Genomic DNA, 22943 nt, shown 5'->3' with positions numbered 1-22943 from the left:
CAATCTTCCTTTTCGTGGATGTCCTTTCTAACTCCTTGGTGTTTTTTAGATGTGACTCTAAAAAATGGTCCTCAGAGGTGGAGGCGGTTGGAGTGTCATTGAGGTTCTTGAAAGCTACTCTGTTTGTGGGAGTCATATTTCCCTGTATAGGGTCTGACTGGGGGATAACCCAATTAGATGCATCATCATTGGGTCTTGTTCTGTGAGTTTGGGTGTATTCCTATATCCCTGGTAGTGTCTTTTGTTATAATTGGAGTTATGGTTCTGATGATAAGAACTATTGTTGGGATTCTGATGGTTAGGGTGATGACGATGTTGTGGTTGGTCAAAATGATTTCTAAAAGAATATGAGTCACCATCGTATCTTTCCTCCTGGTATCCACCACGGAAATGTTGATTGTATTTATTCTCATTAAAAAATCTCTCATTGGTGTTCCATCGTGGGGATTGGTTATAGCCATATGTGGATCTGTTATCTTGGTTCCATCTGGGGGGTGGGAGACTCTCCCTATGGTAATATGGTCTCTCGTAGCTAAAATCAGAATGTCTCATTCTCTCGAATGAGTTTGTGTTTCTGTTCCCTTCCCAATTGTTATTGGATCTATATTGGCGATGGTTATTCCACTGACCCCTGTTGTCATGTCTATTTTGGGTGTGGTTATGTTTATCTGTGCCCCATCTATGGTTAGTGGTGAATTGTCTATGATTAAATTGATCATCTCTTTCTCTCTGGATGTGTTGGTCATTATTATGGGTATATCCCTCCCTCTTATGAGTTTGTGGTTGTGGTCTGTCCTTTTTATATGAAACCGTGGTCCACTCTCCTTCATTATTATGTGTTTTCACATTCATACTGTCCGACTGTGGATTCCCCACATTTGGGTCAGTCATAGTGTTGCTTTCATTATTGTCAATGTTCCTAATGAGGTTGAGTTCCCTGTTTAATTTCTTACTTTTTTTGGTTGTAATGTCATTCCTAATCTTAGTAATTCTTTTATCTAGGTTTTCTTTTCTTTCATGTAATTAGCAAGAGTCCATGAGCTAGTGACGTATGGGATATACATTCCTACCAGGAGGGGCAAAGTTTCCCAAACCTTAAAATGCCTATAAATACACCCCTCACCACACCCACAATTCAGTTTTTACAAACTTTGCCTCCGATGGAGGTGGTGAAGTAAGTTTGTGCTAGATTCTACGTTGATATGCGCTCCGCAGCAAGTTGGAGCCCGGTTTTCCTCTCAGCGTGCAGTGAATGTCAGAGGGATGTGAGGAGAGTATTGCCTATTTGAATGCAGTGATCTCCTTCTACGGGGTCTATTTCATAGGTTCTCTGTTATCGGTCGTAGAGATTCATCTCTTACCTCCCTTTTCAGATCGACGATATACTCTTATATATACCATTACCTCTGCTGATTCTCGTTTCAGTACTGGTTTGGCTTTCTACAAACATGTAGATGAGTGTCCTGGGGTAAGTAAGTCTTATTTTCTGTGACACTCTAAAGCTATGGTTGGGCACTTTGTTTATAAAGTTCTAAATATATGTATTCAAACATTTATTTGCCTTGACTCAGAATGTTCAACTTTCCTTATTTTTCAGACAGTCAGTTTCATGTTTGGGATAATGCATTTGAATTAATCATTTTTTCTTACCTTCAAAAATTTGACTCTTTTTTCCCTGTGGGCTGTTAGGCTCGCGGGGGCTGAAAATGCTTCATTTTATTGCGTCATTCTTGGCGCGGATTTTTTTGGCGCAAAAATTATTTTCAGTTTCCGGCGTCATACGTGTCGCCGGAAGTTGCGTCATTTTTTTGACGTTATTTTGCGCCAAAAATTTCGGCGTTCCGGATGTGGCGTAATTTTTTGCGCCAAAAGGCATTTCGACGCCAAATAATGTGGGCTTCTTGTTTGGCGCTAAAAAAATATGGGCGTCGCTTTTGTCTCCACATTATTTAAGTCTCATTATTTATTGCTTCTGGTTGCTAGAAGCTTGTTCACTGGCATTTTTTTCCCATTCCTGAAACTGTCATTTAAGGATTTTGATCAATTTGCTTTATATGTTGTTTTTTTTAACATATTGCAAGATGTTCCACGTTGCAACTGAGTCAGAAGTTACTTGAGGAAAATCACTACCCGGGGCTGGAGCTACCAAGCTAAGTGTATCTGCTATAAATTTTTGGTACCTGTTTCTCCAGCTGTTGTTTGTATTGCATGTCATGACAAACTTATTAATGCAGATAAAATTTCCTTTAGTACTGTTATATTACCTGTTGCTGTTCCGTCAACATTCAATTTTCAGAGTGTTCCTGATAAACATAAGAGATTTTATTTTTTAAATCCATTTAGAAGGCTATGTCTGTTATTTCTCCTTCTAGTTTACATAAAAGTCTTTTAAAACTTCTCTTTTTTTCAGATGAATTTTTAAATGAACATCATCGTTCTGATACTGATAATGGTTCTTCTGGTTCAGAAGTTTCTGTCTCAGAGGTTGATGCTGTTAAATCTTTTTATTTGTTCAAGATGGAATTTATTCGTTCTTATATTTAAAGACGTATTAATTGCTTTAGATATAGAGGATTCTGGTCCTCTTGATACTAAATCTAAACGTTTAAATAGTTTTTTTTTAAATCTCCTGTATTTATTCCAGAAGTGTTTAATCTCCCTGATGCTTTTTCTGAAGTAATTTCCAGGGAATGGAATAATTTGGGTAATTCTTTTACTCCTTCTAAACGTTTAAGCAATTATATTCTGTGCCATCTGACAGATTAGAGTTTTTTGGGACAAAATCCCTAAGGTTTGGGGCTGTCTCTATTCCTGCTAAAATGTACTACTATTCTTACGGCAGATAGTACTAAATTTAAGGATCCTTTAGATAAGAAAATTGAATCCTTTCTAAGAAAAGTTTACTTATGTTTAGGTAATCTTCTTAGACCTGCTATATTTTTACCGGATGTTGCTGCAGCTTCATCTTTTTGGTTAGAAGTTTTTAGCGCAACAAGTATCAGATCATAATTTTATAGCATTATTTTTATTCTATAACATGCTAATAATTTTATTGGTGATACCATCTTTTGATATCATTTGAGTTGATGTCAGGTATATGTCTCTAGCTATTTTAGCTAGAAAAGCTTTATGGATTTAACTTGGAATGCTGATGTCTTCTAAAGTTAACTTTGTTTTTCCCTTTCTTTCCAGGGTAATAATCATTTTTTCGTTCTTTTTCTCATAATAAGGAGCAAAAGCCTGATCCTTCATCCTCAGGAGCGGTTTCAGTTTGGAAACTATTTCCAGTTTGGAATATATCCAAGCCTTATAGAAACCTATAGTCAGCTCCTAAGTACCCATGAAGGTGCGGCCCTTTTTTCCAGTTCAGCTGGTATGGGGCAGATTACGTTTTATTCAAAGGAGTTTGGATCAATTCCGTTCTCAAACTCTGGTTTCAGAACATTGTTTCAGAAAGGTACAGAATTGGCTTCAGTTAAGGCCTCCTGCTAAGAGATTTTTTTCTTCCCGTGTCCCAGTTAACACAGCAAGGCTCAGCATTTCTGAAATGTGTTTCAGATCTAGAGTTGGCTGGAGTAATTATGCCAGTTCCAGTTCTGGAACAGGGGCTAGGGTTTTATTTTATCTCTTCATTGTACCAAAGAAGGTCAATTCCTTCAGACCAGTTCCGGATCTATCAATATTGAATCGTTATGTATACCAACATTCAAGATGGTTACTGTAGGACTATTCTGCCTTTTGTTTAGCAAGGGCATTTTATGTCTACAATAGTTTTGCAGGATGTGTATCTGCATATTCCGATTCATTCAGATCACTTTTAGTGTTTGAGATTCTCTTTTTAGACAAGCATTACCAGTTTTGTGGCTCTACTGTTTGGCCTAGCCTCAGTTCCAAGAATTTTTTTCAAAGATTCTCGGTGCCCTTCTTTCTGTATTCAGAGTACAGGGTTTTTGTATTTCCTTATTTGGACGATTATCTTGGTATTTGCTCAGTCTTCTCATGCGATTCGACTTGTGTTGTTTCTTCAAGATCATGGTTGGAGGATCAATTTACCAAAAAGTTCATTGATTCCTCAGTCAAGGGTAATCTTTCTGGGTTTCCAGATAGATTCAGTGTCCATGACTCTGTCTTTAACAGACAAGAGACGTCTAAATTGTTTTCAGCTTGTCGAAACCTTCAGTCACAATCATTCCCTTCGGTAACCTTATGCATGGAAATTCTAGGTCTTATGACTGCTGCATTGGACGCAATCCCCTTTGCTTGTTTTTCACATGCGACCTCTTCAGCTCTGTATGCTGAATCAATGGTGCAAGGATTACACAAAGATATTTCAATTTATATCTTTAAAACCGATTGTTCGACACTCTCTAACGTGGTGGACAGATCACCATCGTTTAATTCAGGGGGCTTCTTTTGTGCTTCCGACCTGGACTGTAATTTCAACAGATACAAGTCTCACAGGTTGGGGAGCTGTGTGGGGATCTCTGTCGGCACAAGGAGTTTGGGAATCTCAGGAGGTGAGATTACCGATAAATATTTTGGAACTCCATGCAATTTTCAGAGCTCTTCAGTTTTGGCCTCTTCTGTAGAGAGAATCGTTCATTTGTTTTCAGACAGACAATGTCACAACTGTGGCATACATCATCAAGGAGCGACTCACAGTCCTCTGGCTATGAAAGAAGTATCTCGAATTTTTTTGGTTTGGGCGGATTCCAGCTCCTGTCTAATCTCTGCGGTTCATATCCCAGGTGTAGACAATTGGGAAGCGGTTTATCTAAGTCGCCAAACGTTGCATCCGGGCGAATGGTTTCTTCACCCAGAGGTATTTCTTCAGGTTGTTCAAATGTGGGAACTTCCAGAAATAGATCTGATGGCGTCTCATCTAATCAAGAAACTTCCCAGATATCTGTCCAGATCCCGGGATCCTTAGGCGGAGGCAGTGGATGCATTATCACTTCCTTGGAAGTATCATCCTGTCTATATCTTTCCGCCTCTAGTTCTTCTTCCAAGAGTAATCTCCAAGATTCTGAAGGAATGCTCGTTTGTTCTGCTGGTAGCTCCGGCATGGCCTTACAGGTTTGGTATGCGGATCTTGTCCGGATAGCCTCTTGCCAGCCGTGGACTCTTCCGTTAAGACCAGACCTTCTGTCGCAAGGTCCTTTTTTCCATCAGGATCTCAAATCCTTAAATTTTAAGGTATGGAGATTGAACGCTTGATTCTTGGTCAAATAGGTTTCTCTGACTCTGTGATTAATACTATTTTATAGGCTCGTAAATCTGTATCTAGAGAGATATATTATAGAGTCTGGAAGACTTATATTTTTTGGTGTCTTTCTCATCTTTTTTCTTGGCATTCTTTTAGAATACCGAGAATTTTACAGTTTCTTCAGGATGGTTTAGATAAGGGTTTGTCTGCAAGTTCCTTGAAAGGACAAATCTCTGCTCTTTCTGTTCTTTTTCACAGAAAGATTGCTATTCTTCCTGATATTTATTGTTTTATAGAAGCTTTGGTTCGTATAAAACCTGTCATTAAGTCAATTTCTCCTCCTTGGAGTTTGAATTTGGTTCTGGGAGCTCTTCAAGCTCCTCCCTTTGAACCTATGTATTCATTGGTCATTAAATTACTTTCTTGGAAAGTTTTGTTCCTTTTGGCCATCTCTTCTGCCAGAAGAGTTTCTGATTTATCTGCTCTTTCTTGTGAGTCTCCTTTTCTGATTTTTCATCAGGATGAGGTGGTGTTGCGAACTTCTTTTGAATTTTTACCTAAAGTTGTGAATTCCAACAACATTAGTAGAGAAATTGTGGTTCCTTCATTATGTCCTAATCCTAAGAATTCTAAGGAGAAATCATTGCATTCTTTGGATGTTGTTAGAGTTTTGAAATATTATGTTGAAGCTACTAAGTCTTTCCGAAAGACTTCTAGTCTATTCGTTCTCTTTTCCGGTTCTAGAAAAGGCCAGAAAGCTTCTGCCATTTCTTTGGCATCTTGGTTGAAATCTTTAATTCATCTTGCCTATGTTGAGTCGGGTAAAACTCTGCCTCAGAGGATTACAGCTCATTCTACCAGGTCAGTTTCTACTTCCTGGGCGTTTAGGAATGAAGCTTCGGTTGATCACATTTGCAAAGTTGCAACTTGGTCCTCTTTGCATATTTTTACTAAATTCTACCATTTTGATGTATTTTCTTCTTCTGAAGCAGTTTTTGGTAGAAAAGTATTTCAGGCAGCAGTTTCAGTCTGAATCTTCTGCTTATGTTTTTTATTAAACTTTATTTTGGGTGTGGATTATTTTCAGCAGGAATTGGCTGTCTTTATTTTATCCCTCCCTCTCTAGTGACTCTTGTGTGGAAAGATCCACATCTTGGGTAGTCATTATCCCATACGTCACTAGCTCATGGACTCTTGCTAATTACATGAAAGGAAACATAATTTATGTAAGAACTTACCTGATAAATTCATTTCTTTCATATTAGCAAGAGTCCATGAGGCCCACCCTTTTTTTGTGGTGGTTATGATTTTTTTGTATAAAGCACAATTATTCCAATTCCTTATTTTATATGCTTTCGCACTTTTTTATCACCCCACTTCTTGGCTATTCGTTAAACTGAATTGTGGGTGTGGTGAGGGGTGTATTTATAGGCATTTTAAGGTTTGGGAAACTTTGCCCCTCCTGGTAGGAATGTATATCCCATACGTCACTAGCTCATGGACTCTTGCTAATATGAAAGAAATGAATTTATCAGGTAAGTTCTTACATAAATTATGTTTTTTATCCAAAATTTCTTTTGTTTCTATTATTAGACCATCTGGTCCAATCAGGTCATCTTCGTTATTTTTAATATCTAGATCTACCTGATGGAGTATGGATTCTCTATGCTCTATAATAGCTTGCATAAGTGACCTAGATGCTGTGATGAGTGTGTCTGACCACTTCTTAATAAACATATTTAATTGTGACATTTACACATTACATTGAGTGCAAGACTTGCACTATTGAGACACACAGCCAGCTATCCTAGTTTTGATGTACCTAAATCAGTTATAAATTTACTATAACCTTTTATTCAAAGGATATATCTAAATAATATATATCCTACCCTGGTTATCTGATATGAAATACTCAGCCTGATTCAAATATTACATATCTCCAATATATAGTAAAAAAAAATTCTTTATTTTTTGTCTTTCCCTTCTCTCTATTATATTGTTAAGGAGTACTCCTATAATTATCTCTTAAGAACATGTGAGGCACTTGTTTTGAATCGATCTCAATGTTTAAACATCACCTCCTTAATAGGTACGCAACTATGCGTCCTTTCTGATACCCGTTTGCCAGTAATCCAGATATTCACTGACACCGGAAGGTAAACACTAAGACTGGATATAACATATCCGGTAAATAACCGGAAGTAGGAATCACACTAACTTCCGGTTTGGCGATAACAGCTGACTTCCGGTTTGACGAAACCTTCTACTTCCGGTTAGTATTTCAGACACCAGCAACAGGTGACATCTCCGGTTAACTATTTTAGGTAAAAGAGTTATAATTACAATAATGGGTGACAATAATATACACGATCAACGACATAATACTGACTTAATTTCAGGCTCAAGTTTATTCCATTTAATTTTATAAAATTAAGTTTTAACATAGAACTTCCGGTTGGAATACATCCGGGTCATAGGGTTCGCAGAACAGGGGTAACATTTCCGGTACCAATTGTTTTTGGCGCCAAAAGGCCCATAGTTTGGACATAAACACTGATATATAAGGAGCTAACGCACCAACCATATACTAGTCTTGAGAAAGGCCCTACAGGTGGGCCGAAACGCGTTGGCAATATATGGTGAGATACATTTTAATTGTTTGTAGTTTTTTCTAAACAGTACTGCTCTATGTTGTTATTATTTCTTTTTCACAGGATTTGAGGATTTACACAGTCACAGCATTTTTATTTTCTACTATTTGGATTACAAACACATCATTTTTATCTATTATTTCTCAATTTGTTCTTTGAGTTCGGGACATCTACAGCTGTTACTTTTTTATACATTTTTATATATATATATTATTTTTTTTTCACATTTTTTGGATCATTTTGTATTTTTGCATTCCACAAATATCACACATTTTTTTTCCTTGGATTTTTGGACACAGCAACAACATTGTGGATTTGACTCAATTTCCTTTCTATCAATTTCTTTTTTTCACACTCAGGAGGAGAACTGAGACAATATAATCACTGTTACTATTTTGTATTTAGTCTTTTATATTTCTTAGTATTTGTACATTATTATATGTTTTATTATCTAGCCGAGAGTAGTGATTACATGTTTTATTGCCATTCTTAACTTACTTGTCTTATTTGACCGCCATATTTTAGAAACATTTGTTTTTTTTAACCATTTCATGATTATAATTGTTAAGTCATGGATCCATGCACCACTTTATAATATACTTTGTGCTTTGTTTGTTGTTAAACTTTTTAAAGATATTTTCAAAGATAGTCTTAATTATATGTGCATTGAATATACATTCCCTATCATAAATTATTTTTAATCTTACTCATATTTTCCTTGGACCTAGCCTTTGATTAGGCGCTCCTACAGCTTCCTCTTTGTTGTATCTACGCATTTGTGGGTAGCTAGGGACCCACTCTGTTTAGGAGCTAGAGGTCATTTCCTTATTAGCGCTGTAAGATACTAACCAATACCCTACTAGAAAACAAAGATTATAATATATTTGTAAAGTTGTGATATAGCCTCACTTAAATATATTTCTCCAACATAGGTGTGTCCGGTCCACGGCGTCATCCTCACTTGTGGGATATTCTCCTCCCCAACAGGAAATGTCAAAGAGCCCAGCAAAGCTGGCCATATAGTCCCTCCCAGGCTCCGCCTACCCCAGTCATTCTCTTTGCCGTTGCACAGGCAACATCTCCACGGAGATGGCTAAGAGTTTTTTTGGTGTTTAAATGTAGTTTTATTCTTCAATCAAGAGTTTGTTATTTTAAAATAGTGCTGGTATGTACTATTTACTCTGAAACAGAAAAGAGATGAAGATTTCTGTTTGTAAGAGGAAAATGATTTTAGCAACCGTTACTAAAATCGATGGCTGTTTCCACACAGGACTGTTGAGATGAATTAACTTCAGTTGGGGGAAACAGTGAGCAGACTTTTGCTGCTTGAGGTATGACACATTTCTAACAAGACTTGGTAATGCTGGAAGCTGTCATTTTCCCTATGGGAACCGGTAAGCCATTTTCTTAGTTTAGTATAAGAATAAAGGGCTTCATTAGGGCTTAAAAAACTGGTAGACATTTTTCTGGGCTAAAACGATTACTTTACTAAGCATATTTGGCAGATTATAACTATTAATAGTTATTATAATCTTGGGGATTGTTTTAAAAAAACGGCAGGCACTGTATTGGACACCTTTTTCAGATGGGGGCCTTTTCTAGTCATAGGCAGAGCCTCATTTTCGCGCCACTAATGCGCAGTTGTTTTTGGAGAGCAAGGCATGCAGATGCATGTGTGAGGAGCTAAGAACCACTGAAAAAGCTTATAGAAGGCGTCATTTGGTATCGTATTCCCCTCTGGGCTTGGTTGGGTCTCAGCAAAGCAGATACCTGGGACTGTATAGGGGTTAAATGTAAAAACTGCTCCGGTTCCGTTATTTTAAGGGTTAAAGCTTTCAAATTTGGTGTGCAATACTTTTAAGGCTTTAAGATACTGTGGTGAAATTTTGGTGAATTTTGAACAATTCCTTCATACTTTTTCATATATTCAGTAATAAAGTGTGTCCAGTTTAAAATTTAAAGTGACAGTAACGGTTTTATTGTAAAACGTTTTTTGTGCTTTGTTGACAAGTTTAAGCCTGTCTAACATGTCTGAACCATCAGATAACGATGTTCTATATGTATGAAAGCCAAGGTTTCTCCCCATTTATATATATGTGATAATTGTGTCATAGTGTCCAAACAAAGTAGGGACAATGATGCCACAGATAATGATATTGCCCATGATGATTCCTCAAATGAGGGGAGTAAGCATGGTACTGCATCACCCCCTTCTGTGTCTACACCAGTTTTGCCCACACAAGAGGCCCCTAGTACATCTAGTGCGCCAATTCTTATTACCATGCAACAATTAACGGCTGTAATGGATAATTCTATTGCAAACATTTTATCCAAAATGCCTACTTATCAGAGAAAGCGCGATTGCTCTGTTTTAAACACTGAAGAGCAAGAGGACGCTGATGATAACTGTTCTGACATGCCCTCACACCAATCTGAAGGGGCCAGGAGGGAGGTTTTGTCTGAGGGAGAAATTTCAGATTCAGGGAAAATTTCTCAACAAGCTGAACCTGATGTTGTAACATTTAAATTTAAATTAGAACATCTCCACGCACTACTTAAGGAGGTATTATCTACTCTGGATGATTGTGACAATTTGGTCATTCCAAAGAAATTATGTAAGATGGACATCCTAGAGGTTCCGGTGTCCCCTGATGCTTTTCCTATACCCAAGCGGGTGGCGGACTTAGTAAATAAGGAGTGGGAAAGGCCCGGCATACCTTTTGTTCCTCCCCCTATATTTAAGAAATTATTTCCTATAGTCGACCCCAGAAAGGACTTATGGCAGACAGTCCCCAAGGTCGAGGGGGCGGTTTCTACTCTAAACAAACGCACTACTATTCCTATAGAAGATAGTTGTGTTTTCAAGATCCTATGGATAAAAAGTTAGAGGGTTTGCTTAAAAAGATGTTTGTTCAGCAAGGTTACCTTCTACAACCAATTTCATGCATTGTTCCTGTCACTACAGCTGCGTGTTTCTGGTTCGAAGAACTAGAAAAGTCGCTCAATAAAGAATCTTCGTATGAGGAGGTTATGGACAGAGTTCAAGCACTTAATTTGGCTAACTCTTTTATTTTAGATGCCGCTTTGCAATTAGCTAGATTAGCGGCGAATAATTCAGGGTTTGCTATCATGGCGCGCAGAGCGCTTTGGCTAAAGTCTTGGTCAGCGGATGTGTCCTCCAAGACCAAATTGCTTAACATCTCTTTCAAGGGTAAAACACTGTTTGGCCCTGACTTGAAAGAGATTATTTCAGACATCACTGGGGGAAAGGGCCACGCCCTTCCTCAGGATAGGTCTTTTAAGGCTAAAAATAAGCCAAATTTTCGTCCCTTTCGCAGAAACGGACCAGCCTCAAATTCTACATCCTCTAAGTAAGAGGGTAATACTTCTTAAACCAAGCCAGCCTGGAGATCGATGCAAGGCTGGAACAAGGGTAAGCAGGCCAAGAAACCTGCCACTGCTACCAAAACAGCATGAAGTGTTGGCCCCCCCATCCGGGACCGGATCTGGTGGGGGGCGGACTTTCTCTCTTTGCTCAGGCTTGGGCAAGAGATATTCAGGATCCTTGGGCGCTAGAAATAGTTTCTCAAGGTTATCTCCTGGAATTCAGGGAACTACCCCCAAGGGGAAGGTTCCACAGGTCTCAATTATCTTCAAACCAAATAAAAGGACAGGCATTCTTACATTGTGTAGAAGACCTGTCAAGAATGGGAGTGATTCATCCTGTTCCATTAGGAGAACAAGGGATGGGGTTTTTACTCCAACCTGTTCATAGTTCCCAAAAAAGAGGGAACATTCAGACCAATTTTAGATCTCAAGATTCTAAACAAGTTTCTAAGGGTTTCATCGTTCAAAATGGAAACCATTCGAACGATCCTTCCTACCATCCAGGAAGGTCAATTCATGACCACGGTGGATTTAAAGGATGCGTACCTACATATTCCTATCCACAAGGAACATCTTCGGTTCCTAAGGTTCGCCTTTCTGGACAAGCATTACCAGTTTGTGGCACTTCCATTCGGATTAGCCACTGCTCCAAGGATCTTCACAAGGGTACTAGGGTCCCTTCTAGCGGTGCTAAGACCAAGGGGCATTGCAGTAGTACCTTACTTGGACGACATCCTGATTCAAGTGTTGTCTCTGTCTAAAGCAAGGGCTCATACGGACATTGTCCTAGCCTTTCTCAGATCTCACAGGTGGAAAGTGAACATAGGAAAGAGTTCTCTGTTCCCATCAACAAGAGTTCCCTTCTTGGGAACAATATAGTTTCCTTAGAAATGAAGATTTTTCTGACAGAGGCCAGAAAATCAAACTTCTAAGCTCTTGTCAGGTACTTTATTCTGTTCATCTTCCTTCCATAGTGCAGTGCATGGAAGTAATAGGTTTGATGGTTGCGGCAATGGACATAGTTCCTTTTGCACGAATTCATCTAAGACCATTACAACTGTGCATGCTCAGACAGTGGAATGGGGATTATACAGACTTGTCTCCGACGATCCAAGTAGATCATAGGACCAGAGATTCACTCTGTTGGTGGCTGACCCTGGACAACCTGTCACAGGGAATGAGCTTTCGCAGACCAGAGTGGGTCATTGTCACGACCGACGCCAGTCTGGTGGGCTGGGGCGCGGTCTGGGAACCCCTGAAAGCTCAGGGTCTATGGTCTCGGGAAGACTCAATTCTCCCGATAAACGTTCTGGAACTGAGAGCGATATTCAATGCTCTCAAGGCTTGGCCTCGACTAGCAAAGGCCAAATTCATAAGGTGTCAATCAGACAACATGACGACTGTTGCATATATCAACCATCAGGGGGGAACAAGGAGTTCCCTGGTGATGGAGGAGCATCCGGGGGAGTGGGAACTCCATCCGGAAATCTTTGCCCAAATAACTCAATTATGGGGCATTCCAGACATGGATCTGATGGCCTCTCGTCAAGGTCCCTTGTTACGGGTCCAAATCCAGGGATCCCAAGGCGACTCTAGTGGATACAATAGTAGCACCTTGGATCTTCAACCTAGCTTATGTATTCCCACCGTTTCCTCTCATTCCCAGGCTGGTAGCCAGGATCAATCAGGAGAGGGCTTCGGTGATCTTGATAGTTCCTGCGTGGCCACGCAGGACTTGGTATGCAGACCTGGTGAATATGTCATCGGCTCCACCATGGAAGCTACCTTTGAGACAGGACCTTCTTGTTCAGGGTCCATTCATACATCCGAATCTGGTTTCCCTCCAACTGACTGCTTGGAGATTGAACGCTTGATTCTTTCAAAGCGTGGGTTTTCAGATTCTGTAATAGATACTCTTATTCAGGCTAGAAAGCCTGTAACTAGAAAGATTTACCATAAAATATGGAAAATATATATCTGTTGGTGTGAATCTAAAGGATTCCCATGGAACAAGATAAAAATTCCTAAGATTCTTTCCTTTCTACAAGAAGGTTTGGAGAAAGGATTTTCTGCAAGTTCTCTGAAGGGACAGATCTCTGCTTTATCTGTTTTACTTCACAAAAGGCTGGCAGCTGTGCCAGACGTTTAAGCGTTTGTTCAGGCTCTGGTTAGAATCAAGCCTGTTTACAGACCTTTGACTCCTCCCTGGAGTCTTAATCTAGTTCTTTCAGTTCTTCAAGGGGTTCCGTTTGAACCCTTACATTCCGTAGATATTAAGTTATTATCGTGGAAAGTTTTGTTTTTGGTTGCAATTTCTTCTGCTAGAAGAGTTTCTGAGTTATCTGCTCTGCAGTGTTCTCCGCCCTATCTGGTCCATGCAGATAAGGTGGTTTTGCGTACTGAGCCTGGTTTTCTTCCGAAGGTTGTTTCCAACAAAAATATTAACCAGGAGATAGTTGTACCTTCTTTATGACCGAATCCAGTTTCAAAGAAGGAACGTTTGTTACACAATTTGGACGTAGTCCGTGCTCTAAAATTCTATTTAGAGGCTACAAAAGATTTCAGACAAACATCTTCCTTGTTTGTTGTTTATTCTGGTAAAAGGAGAGGTAAAAAAGCAACTTCTACCTCTCTTTCCTTTTGGCTTAAAAGCATTATCAGATTGGCTTTTGAGACTGCCGGACGGCAGCCTCCTGAAAGTATCACAGCTCACTCCACTAGGGCTGTGGCTTCCACATGGGCCTTCAAGAACGAGGCTCCTGTTGACCAGATATGTAAGGCAGCGACTTGGTCTTCACTGCACTCTTTGGCCAAATTTTACAAATTTTATACTTTTGCTTCTTCGGAGGCTATTTTTGGGAGAAAGGTTTTGCAAGCCGTGGTGCCTTCCGTTTAGGTGACCTGATTTGCTCCCTCCCTTCATCCGTGTCCTAAAGCTTTGGTATTGGTTCCCACAAGTAAGGATGACGCCGTGGACTGGACACACCTATGTTGGAGAAAACAGAATTTATGCTTACCTGATAAATTACTTTCTCCAACGGTGTGTCCGGTCCACGGCCCGCCCTGGTTTTTTAATCAGGTCTGAGGAATTATTTTCTCTAACTACAGTCACCACGTTACCATATGGTTTCTCCTATATATATTTCCTCCTGTCCGTCGGTCGAATGACTGGGGTAGGCGGAGCCTGGGAGGGACTATATGGCCAGCTTTGCTGGGCTCTTTGCCATTTCCTGTTGGGGAGGAGAATATCCCACAAGTAAGGATGACGCCGTGGACCGGACACAACTTTGGAGAAAGTAATTTATCAGGTAAGCATAAATTCTGTTTTTCTACCATTATGTTGTATAGATCTGGAAAGATTCATATTTAAGGAGCAACTGTAATACTCACAGAGTTAACTGTACTAAATGCTTGTGCTGAATCAACATCACATATGTAATAACATAAACAGCTGATCTGTATCACATGAATTGTTATGCGTGCCTTTAATTATACCATACGTACAGTTAATCAGAACCATTATTTATTATTATCCCTTTAAATCATTAAATATACTTTTTACAGACACGGCCAGAGCCCTGAGAGATATCGGGTATTAATGTAACTGGAGTGAATAAGGGAACCTTCTTCCTGAGCATAGACATTGGAGCCTGTTATCAGCATGAACTCATATGTGTTAGGTGAGTAAAATAGATATTATGCTGACTTTAATTACTGGGAAAATAGAATAGATCACTCATTAAACAAATATAAACTATTATATTTATATCTGCATCTTTTAAGAACATTAGTGTCCGTGACATTATAAAGAAAGACCAACCCTCCAATGGGCTGATGAGGAGGGTAAAAAATACTACTCCCCCCTCTGTCCTTTTAGACAGATCATGTCCAACAACTACCTAACCTCACCCCCAGACCTGATTCATTACTCAGAACACCAGCAACTCCACCTTCCCCTGCCCTGACCTCACTCATGGAACACCCATAACTACACTTATGCCTACCTTATTCCCATGTTTGGAACACCCACAACTCCCCCAGTGTTCCCCACCCCAGAACCACCACTGATTTGTGTGTTTAATTTTCTTCTTAAATGGAAAGAGTCCACAGCTGCATTCATTACTTTTTGGAAATAAGAACCTGGCCACCATGAGGAGGCAAAGACACCCCAGCCAAAGGCTTAAAAACTCCTCCCACTCCCCTCATCCCCCAGTCATTCTTTGCCTTTTGTCCCAGGAGTGTCCTTTTCTAGGACATTTGTGTTGGGGATTTATCTTCCCATTAGCCAGTGGCTTCAGACCTTGAGGACAGTTGTTGCCCTTCTGGCCTCATTCCTTTTCTTTAGGGCAGTGCTTTCCAAACTGTGTGTCGGGACACACTAGTGTGTCGGCAGCAGTGTGTAGGTGTGTCACTGCTTCAGCACAATTTTTTAAAAATTTTTTTAAATGTTTTTTTTGGTTTCCGACTTTCCACTTGCTACGCATATGACATGGTTGACACGTGATTGATACCTAGGGGGTCACAGATCATCTTAACCTATTGGCGCAGCTCAGTGGGAACTGAAACTATTCCCTTTGGCGGCAAATTGGCTCCTGACTGCACATGTAGTCCCCTTAATTGGTTTGTGACTGCACATGTAGTTAGTGAGTGGGACAGTAGTGTGTTTGCAGTGTGGGCAGTAGTCAGTCGGACTCGCAGAGCTCTAAGGGCAGCAGCTTAAACACTGAGCTGAAGTCAAAAGTCAAAGTGTTGGGTTTTTTTGCAGCTAGCTCCCAGTAGTGTAATATTCCACAAAATATTCAGAAACTGTGTTCATCCCATCAACCTCATACATCCCATTAAAATAGTAAGTAGCTATTGGTGGTATTAAACTTTTTTTTAATTCTTGCACATACATACTGTTACTTGTAAATACATTTTGTTATTATATAATTTATGTATGTGTCCGTATCTGTTAAAACAAGTTAGTTTAACCTCCTGTTTGCCAGTACAACTGAATTACTGTGTCGCGAAACGATGTAGGTCTAAAAAGTGTGTCACCGACATGAAAAGTTTGGAAAGCTCTGCTTTAGGGGATAGTCTCTTCCCTATGGACATGGAGTTCTTTCTTGGGGCTTCTCCTGGATGGGAGGTGGAAAGGTGGAATTGGTTCCCCATGGGGTCTTGCTGGCTCCAAGTTCAGACTTGTTGGGCCTTTTTTTTATAAATCCTTAGGTCAATGGCCCTGTCGTCCATTTTCAGAGTCTGGTTGTACCTGTACTCTGTGGAATGGCTGTGCTCTGTGTATCCTTACGCTTGTTCCTGTACCAGTTTCGGGATTCTTCTGTTCCCCTGTTAAGGATCCCTGAGGCTAGGTTGGTCCATCTGGGTGTGGGTCTGCAGGTCAGGATGGCCAAGCAGTCTAAGGCGCTGCATTCAGGTCGCAGTCTCCTCTGGATGTGTGGGCTTTGTTGAGTCTATCCTGTTAGCTCAGTCTGCTAGGATATAGATTTTCCTTCAACTTGTTCCATTGATTTTCAGAGGGGGGTTTACTCTTCCTTCAAGTGAAGGTAAAGTTTAAAGGTTTGCTCAATTGAATTCAGTGTAATATTTTTATTGAGTATGGGTTTAATTCATGAAATGGCTTACATTTTTTCCAAAACGAAGTTTTTCTTTTTTTTTATCTCCATATCGCTTGCGGCAAAATCAACCCGTTTTTCGTTTAATTTTGTACTTCCTCATGACGTATCAGTTCCCTCCAATTGAAATCCTGGCCGTTAGGCGGACGTGACACTACGTCATTTCAGTAACAGTACATCTGCGCATGCGTCCCTTCTTATCGGCATATCCGACAGCTCAATGCTTGTGGCCGATTCGCGCATGCGCACCTTAGTCAATACTTAATGTGCATGATCGTCTTCGCATTACGCTCAGCAGTTGCAACATTGAAGCGGATCAGAGAATACAACGGAATAGAAAGTAAGTTTGTAATTCCGTTTTTTTTTTCAACAAACTCTTCAATCGATTTATTATATATTTAGCTTTATGACGATACTATATCAACAACTTTAATATATTTTGGAAATTATATATAATCTACAATTTGCTAAAATTACGTTTGTTTGAAACATGCAAAATATATAAATACAGTGCTCATTTTATATATACACCTTGAGTGGAGCAGACTTTACAAAGTTTATATGTTACAAGAGTGGACCATATTATATATATAAACTTGAAGTGCATTGACCCACAGAAATTCATGAAATGGGCAGCCTTTATACCTGGAAAACACAGTTATGGGTGCAATCTTCAGATACAGCTTTATTACATCGTCCACATTCAGCTGTAGTGGTGCTCATTGATATACCATGTAATGTTTTATTACATTCTAGCACTGCATGTCCCTAAGCCCTTTGTGTTGTCCATGAGTTACTTACAACACCGTCCTAATGCTGATTTTTTTAAAGGCACAGACTGGTATGCGCTTTAACCATATAATAATTGCCCCACATCCCTTTCTTTTAAAAAATACGCAAATGGAAATATACTCTACAATTTTGAATCAATGACCCTATTTCTATCAAAGGCTGATCTTAGTTAAAACTACTATCACAAAAATAAAAGTTTAGAAAATATTCAATTAACAATGAGGTTTAAAAAAGTAAATTGACCTTCAACCCCCTAAATTGATGGAAATGTGCACCATTGTCTGTAATTTTGCTGCATAATTAAACGCCTGTTTTGCCTTATCAAATATTTATTTTTTAAAAGAAAGCTGTGAATTGCGACATAAAATCTGTAGATCTCATTTGCAATAGTAGAATAGAAATTTAATCTGTAAATCTGCTAGTAATTGACTTGCTTTTGTCTGCTATCACCTGATTGTGTTTTCCAATTTTTTATCTTGCTTTGCAATTTGGGTGTGGTACATGACACTTCGTTTGATCCTGTGTGGAAGATTACATTTTAACCATTTACTACACCATTCCTAGCTAATACCAATAGTTTTATCATCATATTTGGTGTTGGGGACCGTTAGAAGTTTTAATATTAAAAACTTTATATCTTTAATTTCTCAAAAACCAAAAAATGTTTAACATTTTATTAGTTGTATAAATTTTAAAGACACATTAGAACAACAAATACAAATATGTAAAGCAGAGAAGTGGATATTTTTATATAAAACATTTGATTAACCAAATCTATAAATATTTATTAGTTCACTTACTGCTGTATCTGTAATCTTTTATACAGCTATATATGTTTATTTATTTATTTATATATATATATATATATATATATATATATATATATATATATAAACACATAGAAACACCCAGCACTCACCAGCTAGCTCACAGCTAAGATAAAATCACAACTGGAAAGGTCCACCCAGGGCTGGATGTTGCTGAGTAACAGGATGTGTACCTGATCCGGTCTTGGAGTGCAGTTCCCTTTCATGTTTTGTATTTTCTATGGGTGATTACAGCCACCTGTGCACCCCTTCTTTGTTCTCAGTCTGTTTGGCTTTGTGAGCTCGCATGATAGTGTGGCTGTGTTAGGGACTCAGGCAATGGAAAGGACCTTGACGTGGTGCCTGAGCTTTCCCATTTGGCCAGATGCGGTGACTAACCTTTCCAGTTGTGATTTCTCCTACATTGGTGTGTCCGGTCCACGGTTTCATCCTTACTTGTGGGATATTCTCATTCCCTACAGGAAATGGCAAAGAGAGCACACAGCAAAAGCTGTCCATATAGCTCCCCCTCTGGCTCCGCCCCCCAGTCATTCTCTTTGCCGCTCTGAACAAGTAGCATCTCCACGGGGATGGTAAAGAGTATGTGGTGTTAGTTGTAGTTTTTTATTTCTTCTATCAAGAGTTTGTTATTTTAAAATAGTGCCGGTTTGTACTATTTACTCTACAACAGAAAGTGAAGAAGATTTCTGTTAAGAGGAGCATGATTTTAGCACCAGTAACTAAAATCCATTGCTGTTCCCACGCAGGACTGTTGAAACCAGAGAACTTCAGTTGGGGGGAACAGTTTGCAGGCTTATCTGCTTCAGGTATGATCAGTCATTTTTCTAACAAGACATGTTAATGCTAGAAGACTGTCAGTTTTCCCTTATGGGATAGGTAAGCCATTTTATTAGACTCAGTAACAGAATTAAGGCTTATAAATTGGGCTCTTTGCTGGTTGACACTATTATGGGCTAAGTCGCTTGGTTTTTATCATGTTTAGGTGATAATTTGAGTGTTTTGCAAACTTTAAAACACTTTGGGGAACTTTATTATGCCTGGCAGCCGTTTAGGCACCTAAATCTTGTCAGGAAGGCCCCTTCACTCTGGAATGCAGAGGAAGGAGACAGCATTTTCGCGCCTCAGTTGCGCAGTTGCTTTTAACAGGCAGGTCATGCAGCTTCACGTGGAAGGTCTGGAGGTTTAAGAAAAGGCTCCAGGAAGGTTTCTTACGGTTCCGGATAGCCCCTAAGGAAGGTAAACGCTGCAGCAAAGGCTGTGGCAGGGATTGTAGTGTGCTGAAACCGGTTATTCACATTTCTCTTGTTAAGTGTAGTCAGTCCACGGGTCATCCATTACTTATGGGATTATATCTCTTCCCTAACAGGAAGTGCAAGAGGATCACCCAAGCAGAGCTGCTATATAGCTCCTCCCCTCATACGTCATATCCAGTCATTCTCTTGCACCTAACTAAAGACAGGTCGTGTGAGAGGACTGTGGTGTTTTAAACTTAGTTTTTATTTCTTCAATCAAAAGTTTGTTATTTTAAACGGCACCGGAGTGTGTTGTTTGTTCTCAGGCAGCATTAGAAGAAGAATCTGCCTGCGTTTTCTATGATCTTAGCGGACGTAACTAAGATCCACTGGCTGTTCTCATACATTCTGAGGAGTGAGGTAACTTCAGAACAGGGGAATAGCACGCAGGGTCCCCCTGCAAGGAGGTATGTGCAGTAAATTATTTTCTAAGGAATGGAATTGACTGAGAAAATACTGCTAATACCGATGTAATGTAAGTGCAGCCTTAAATGCAGTAGTAGCGACTGGTATCAGACTGATGAGTATGTATGTATACACTGAAGTATTTTTCTAGGGAATGGAATTTCACTCAGAAAATACTGTTAATACTGAAGTAATACCTGAGCCTTCACTACAGTAAAAGCGACTGGTAGCAGGCTTTTTAATAACACTTCATAACTTTAAAATACATTTGCAAAACGTTTACTGGCATGTTAATCGTCTTTTGTGAGGTACTTGGTGATAAAACTTATTGGGCATCATTTTTCCACATGGCTGTCGTTTTTTCTGCATAGAAACAGTTTACTGAACTTCCCCACTGTTGTAATATGAGTGGGAGGGGCTTATTTTAGCGCTTTTTTGCGCAGTAAAAATTCAGTCACAGTCTTCCCTTTCATCCTCCATGATCCAGAACGTCTCTACAGAGCTCAGGGGTCTTCAAAGCTAGTTTGAGGGAGGTAATCAGTCACAGCAGAGCTGTGACAGTGTGTTTGACTGTGATAAAAACGTTAATTAATACATTTGTTATCCGTTTTTGAGTATTAAGGGGTTAATCATCCTTTGCTGGTGGGTGCAATCCTCTGCTAACTTTATGCATTTACTGTAAAAATTTGGTTGTTATAACTAATTTATTTCATTGTTATTCAACTGTGACAGTTTTTTTGTGCTTCTTAAAGGCGCAGTAGCGTTTTTTTTATATTGCTTGTAAATTTATTGAAAGTATTTTCCAAGCTTGCTAATCTCTTTGCTAGTCTGTTTAAACATGTCTGACTCAGATGAATCTGTCTGTTCACTATGTTTAAAGGCCAATGTGGAGCCCAATAGAAATTTGTGCGCTCAATGTATTGATGTTACTTTAAATAAAAGTCAAACTTTGCATGTAAAGAAATTATCACCAGACAACGAGGGGAAAGTTATGCTGACTAACTCTCCTCACGTGTCAGTACCTTCGCCTCCCGCTCAGGAGGTGCGTGATATTGTGGCGCCATGTACATCAGGGCGGCCCATCCAAATCACTTTGCAAGACATGGCTACTGTTATGACAGAAGTACTATCTAAATTGCCAGAATTAAGAGGTAAGCGCGATCACTCTGGGGTAAGAACAGAGCGCGCTGATAATGATAGAGCCATGTCTGACACTGCGTCACAATTTGCAGAACATGAGGACGGAGAGCTTCATTCTGTGGGTGACGGATCTGATCCAGGCAGGCTGGATTCAGAGATTTCTCATTTTAAATTTAAGCTTGAGAACTTCCGCGTATTGCTAGGGGAGGTATTAGCGGCTCTGAATTATTGTAACACGGTTGCAATTCCAGAGAAAGTATGTAGGTTGGATAAATACTTTGCGGTGCCGGTGTGTACTGACGTTTTTCCTATACCTAAAAGACTTACAGAAATTGTTAACAAGGAGTGGGATAGACCCGGTGTGCCTTTTTCACCCCCTCCTATATTTAGGAAAATGTTTCCAATAGACGCCACCACACGGGACTTATGGCAGACAGTCCCTAAGGTGGAGGGATCAGTTTCTACTTTGGCTAAGCGCACCACTATCCCGGTAGAGGATAGCTGTGCTTTTTCAGATCCAATGGATAAAAAGTTAGAGGGTTACCTTAAGAAAATGTTTGTTCAACAAGGTTTTATCTTACAACCTCTTGCATGTATTGCGCCTGTCACGGCTGCGGCGGCATTCTGGTTTGATTCTCTAGAAGAGACCATTCGCACAGCTCCATTGGATGAAATTATGAACAAGCTTAAAGCCCTTAAGCTAGCTAACTCATTTGTTTCTGATGCCGTCGTACATTTAACCAAGCTTACGGCTAAGAACTCCGGATTCGCCATCCAAGCGCGCAGAGCGCTGTGGCTTAAATCCTGGTCAGCTGATGTGACTTCTAAATTGCTTAATATTCCTTTCAAAGGGCAGACCTTATTCGGGCCCGGCTTGAAAGAAATTATCGCTGACATTACGGGAGGTAAGGGCCATGCTCTGCCTCAGGACAGGGCCAAATCAAAGGCCAAACAGTCTAATTTTCGTGCCTTTCATTACTTCAAGGCAGGAGCAGCATCAACTTCCTCCGCGCCAAAACAGGAAGGAGCTGTTGCTCGTTACAGACAGGGCTGGAAAGCTAACCAGTCCTGGAACAAGGGCAAGCAGGCCAGAAAACCTGCTGCTGCCCCTAAGACAGCATGAAGAGAGGGCCCCCTATCCGGAAACGGATCTAGTGGGGGGCAGACTTTCCCTCTTCGCCCAGGCTTGGGCAAGAGATGTCCAGGATCCCTGGGCATTGGAGATCATATCTCAGGGATATCTTCTGGACTTCAAGGCTTCTCCTCCACAAGGGAGATTTCATCTTTCAAGGTTATCAGCAAACCAAGTAAAGAAAGAGGCGTTTCTACGCTGTGTACAAGACCTCTTGCTAATGGGGGTGATCCACCCAGTTCCGCGGACGGAACACGGGCTAGGATTTTATTCAAATCTATTTGTGGTTCCCAAGAAAGAGGGAACCTTCAGACCAATCTTGGACTTAAAGATCCTAAACAAATTCCTAAGAGTTCCATCATTCAAGATGGAAACTATTCAAACCATCCTGCCCATGATCCAAGAGGGTCAGTACATGACCACAGTGGACTTAAAGGATGCTTACCTTCACATACCGATTCACAAGGATCATTACCGGTATCTAAGATTTGCC

The 22943-nt window shown here is 40.0% G+C and overlaps 1 protein-coding gene across 1 annotated transcript in view; it reads left to right on the top strand.

Moving 5' to 3' along the window:
- The window catches only part of LOC128659988 (gastrula zinc finger protein XlCGF8.2DB-like), a 115041-nt gene that overhangs the window by 53851 nt on the left and 38247 nt on the right, over positions 1-22943 (top strand). Inside the window, exon 2 of the mRNA XM_053713580.1 lies at positions 14809-14924. Within this exon, the coding sequence (XP_053569555.1) occupies positions 14906-14924 (19 nt within the window). The 5' untranslated portion in view covers positions 14809-14905. The remainder of the gene's footprint in view (positions 1-14808; positions 14925-22943) is intronic.

This window comes from Bombina bombina, chromosome 5 (assembly GCF_027579735.1).
Source record: "Bombina bombina isolate aBomBom1 chromosome 5, aBomBom1.pri, whole genome shotgun sequence".
NCBI classification, from domain to species: Eukaryota; Metazoa; Chordata; class Amphibia; order Anura; family Bombinatoridae; genus Bombina; species Bombina bombina.
This window is presented reverse-complemented; position numbering and strand designations above follow the sequence as displayed.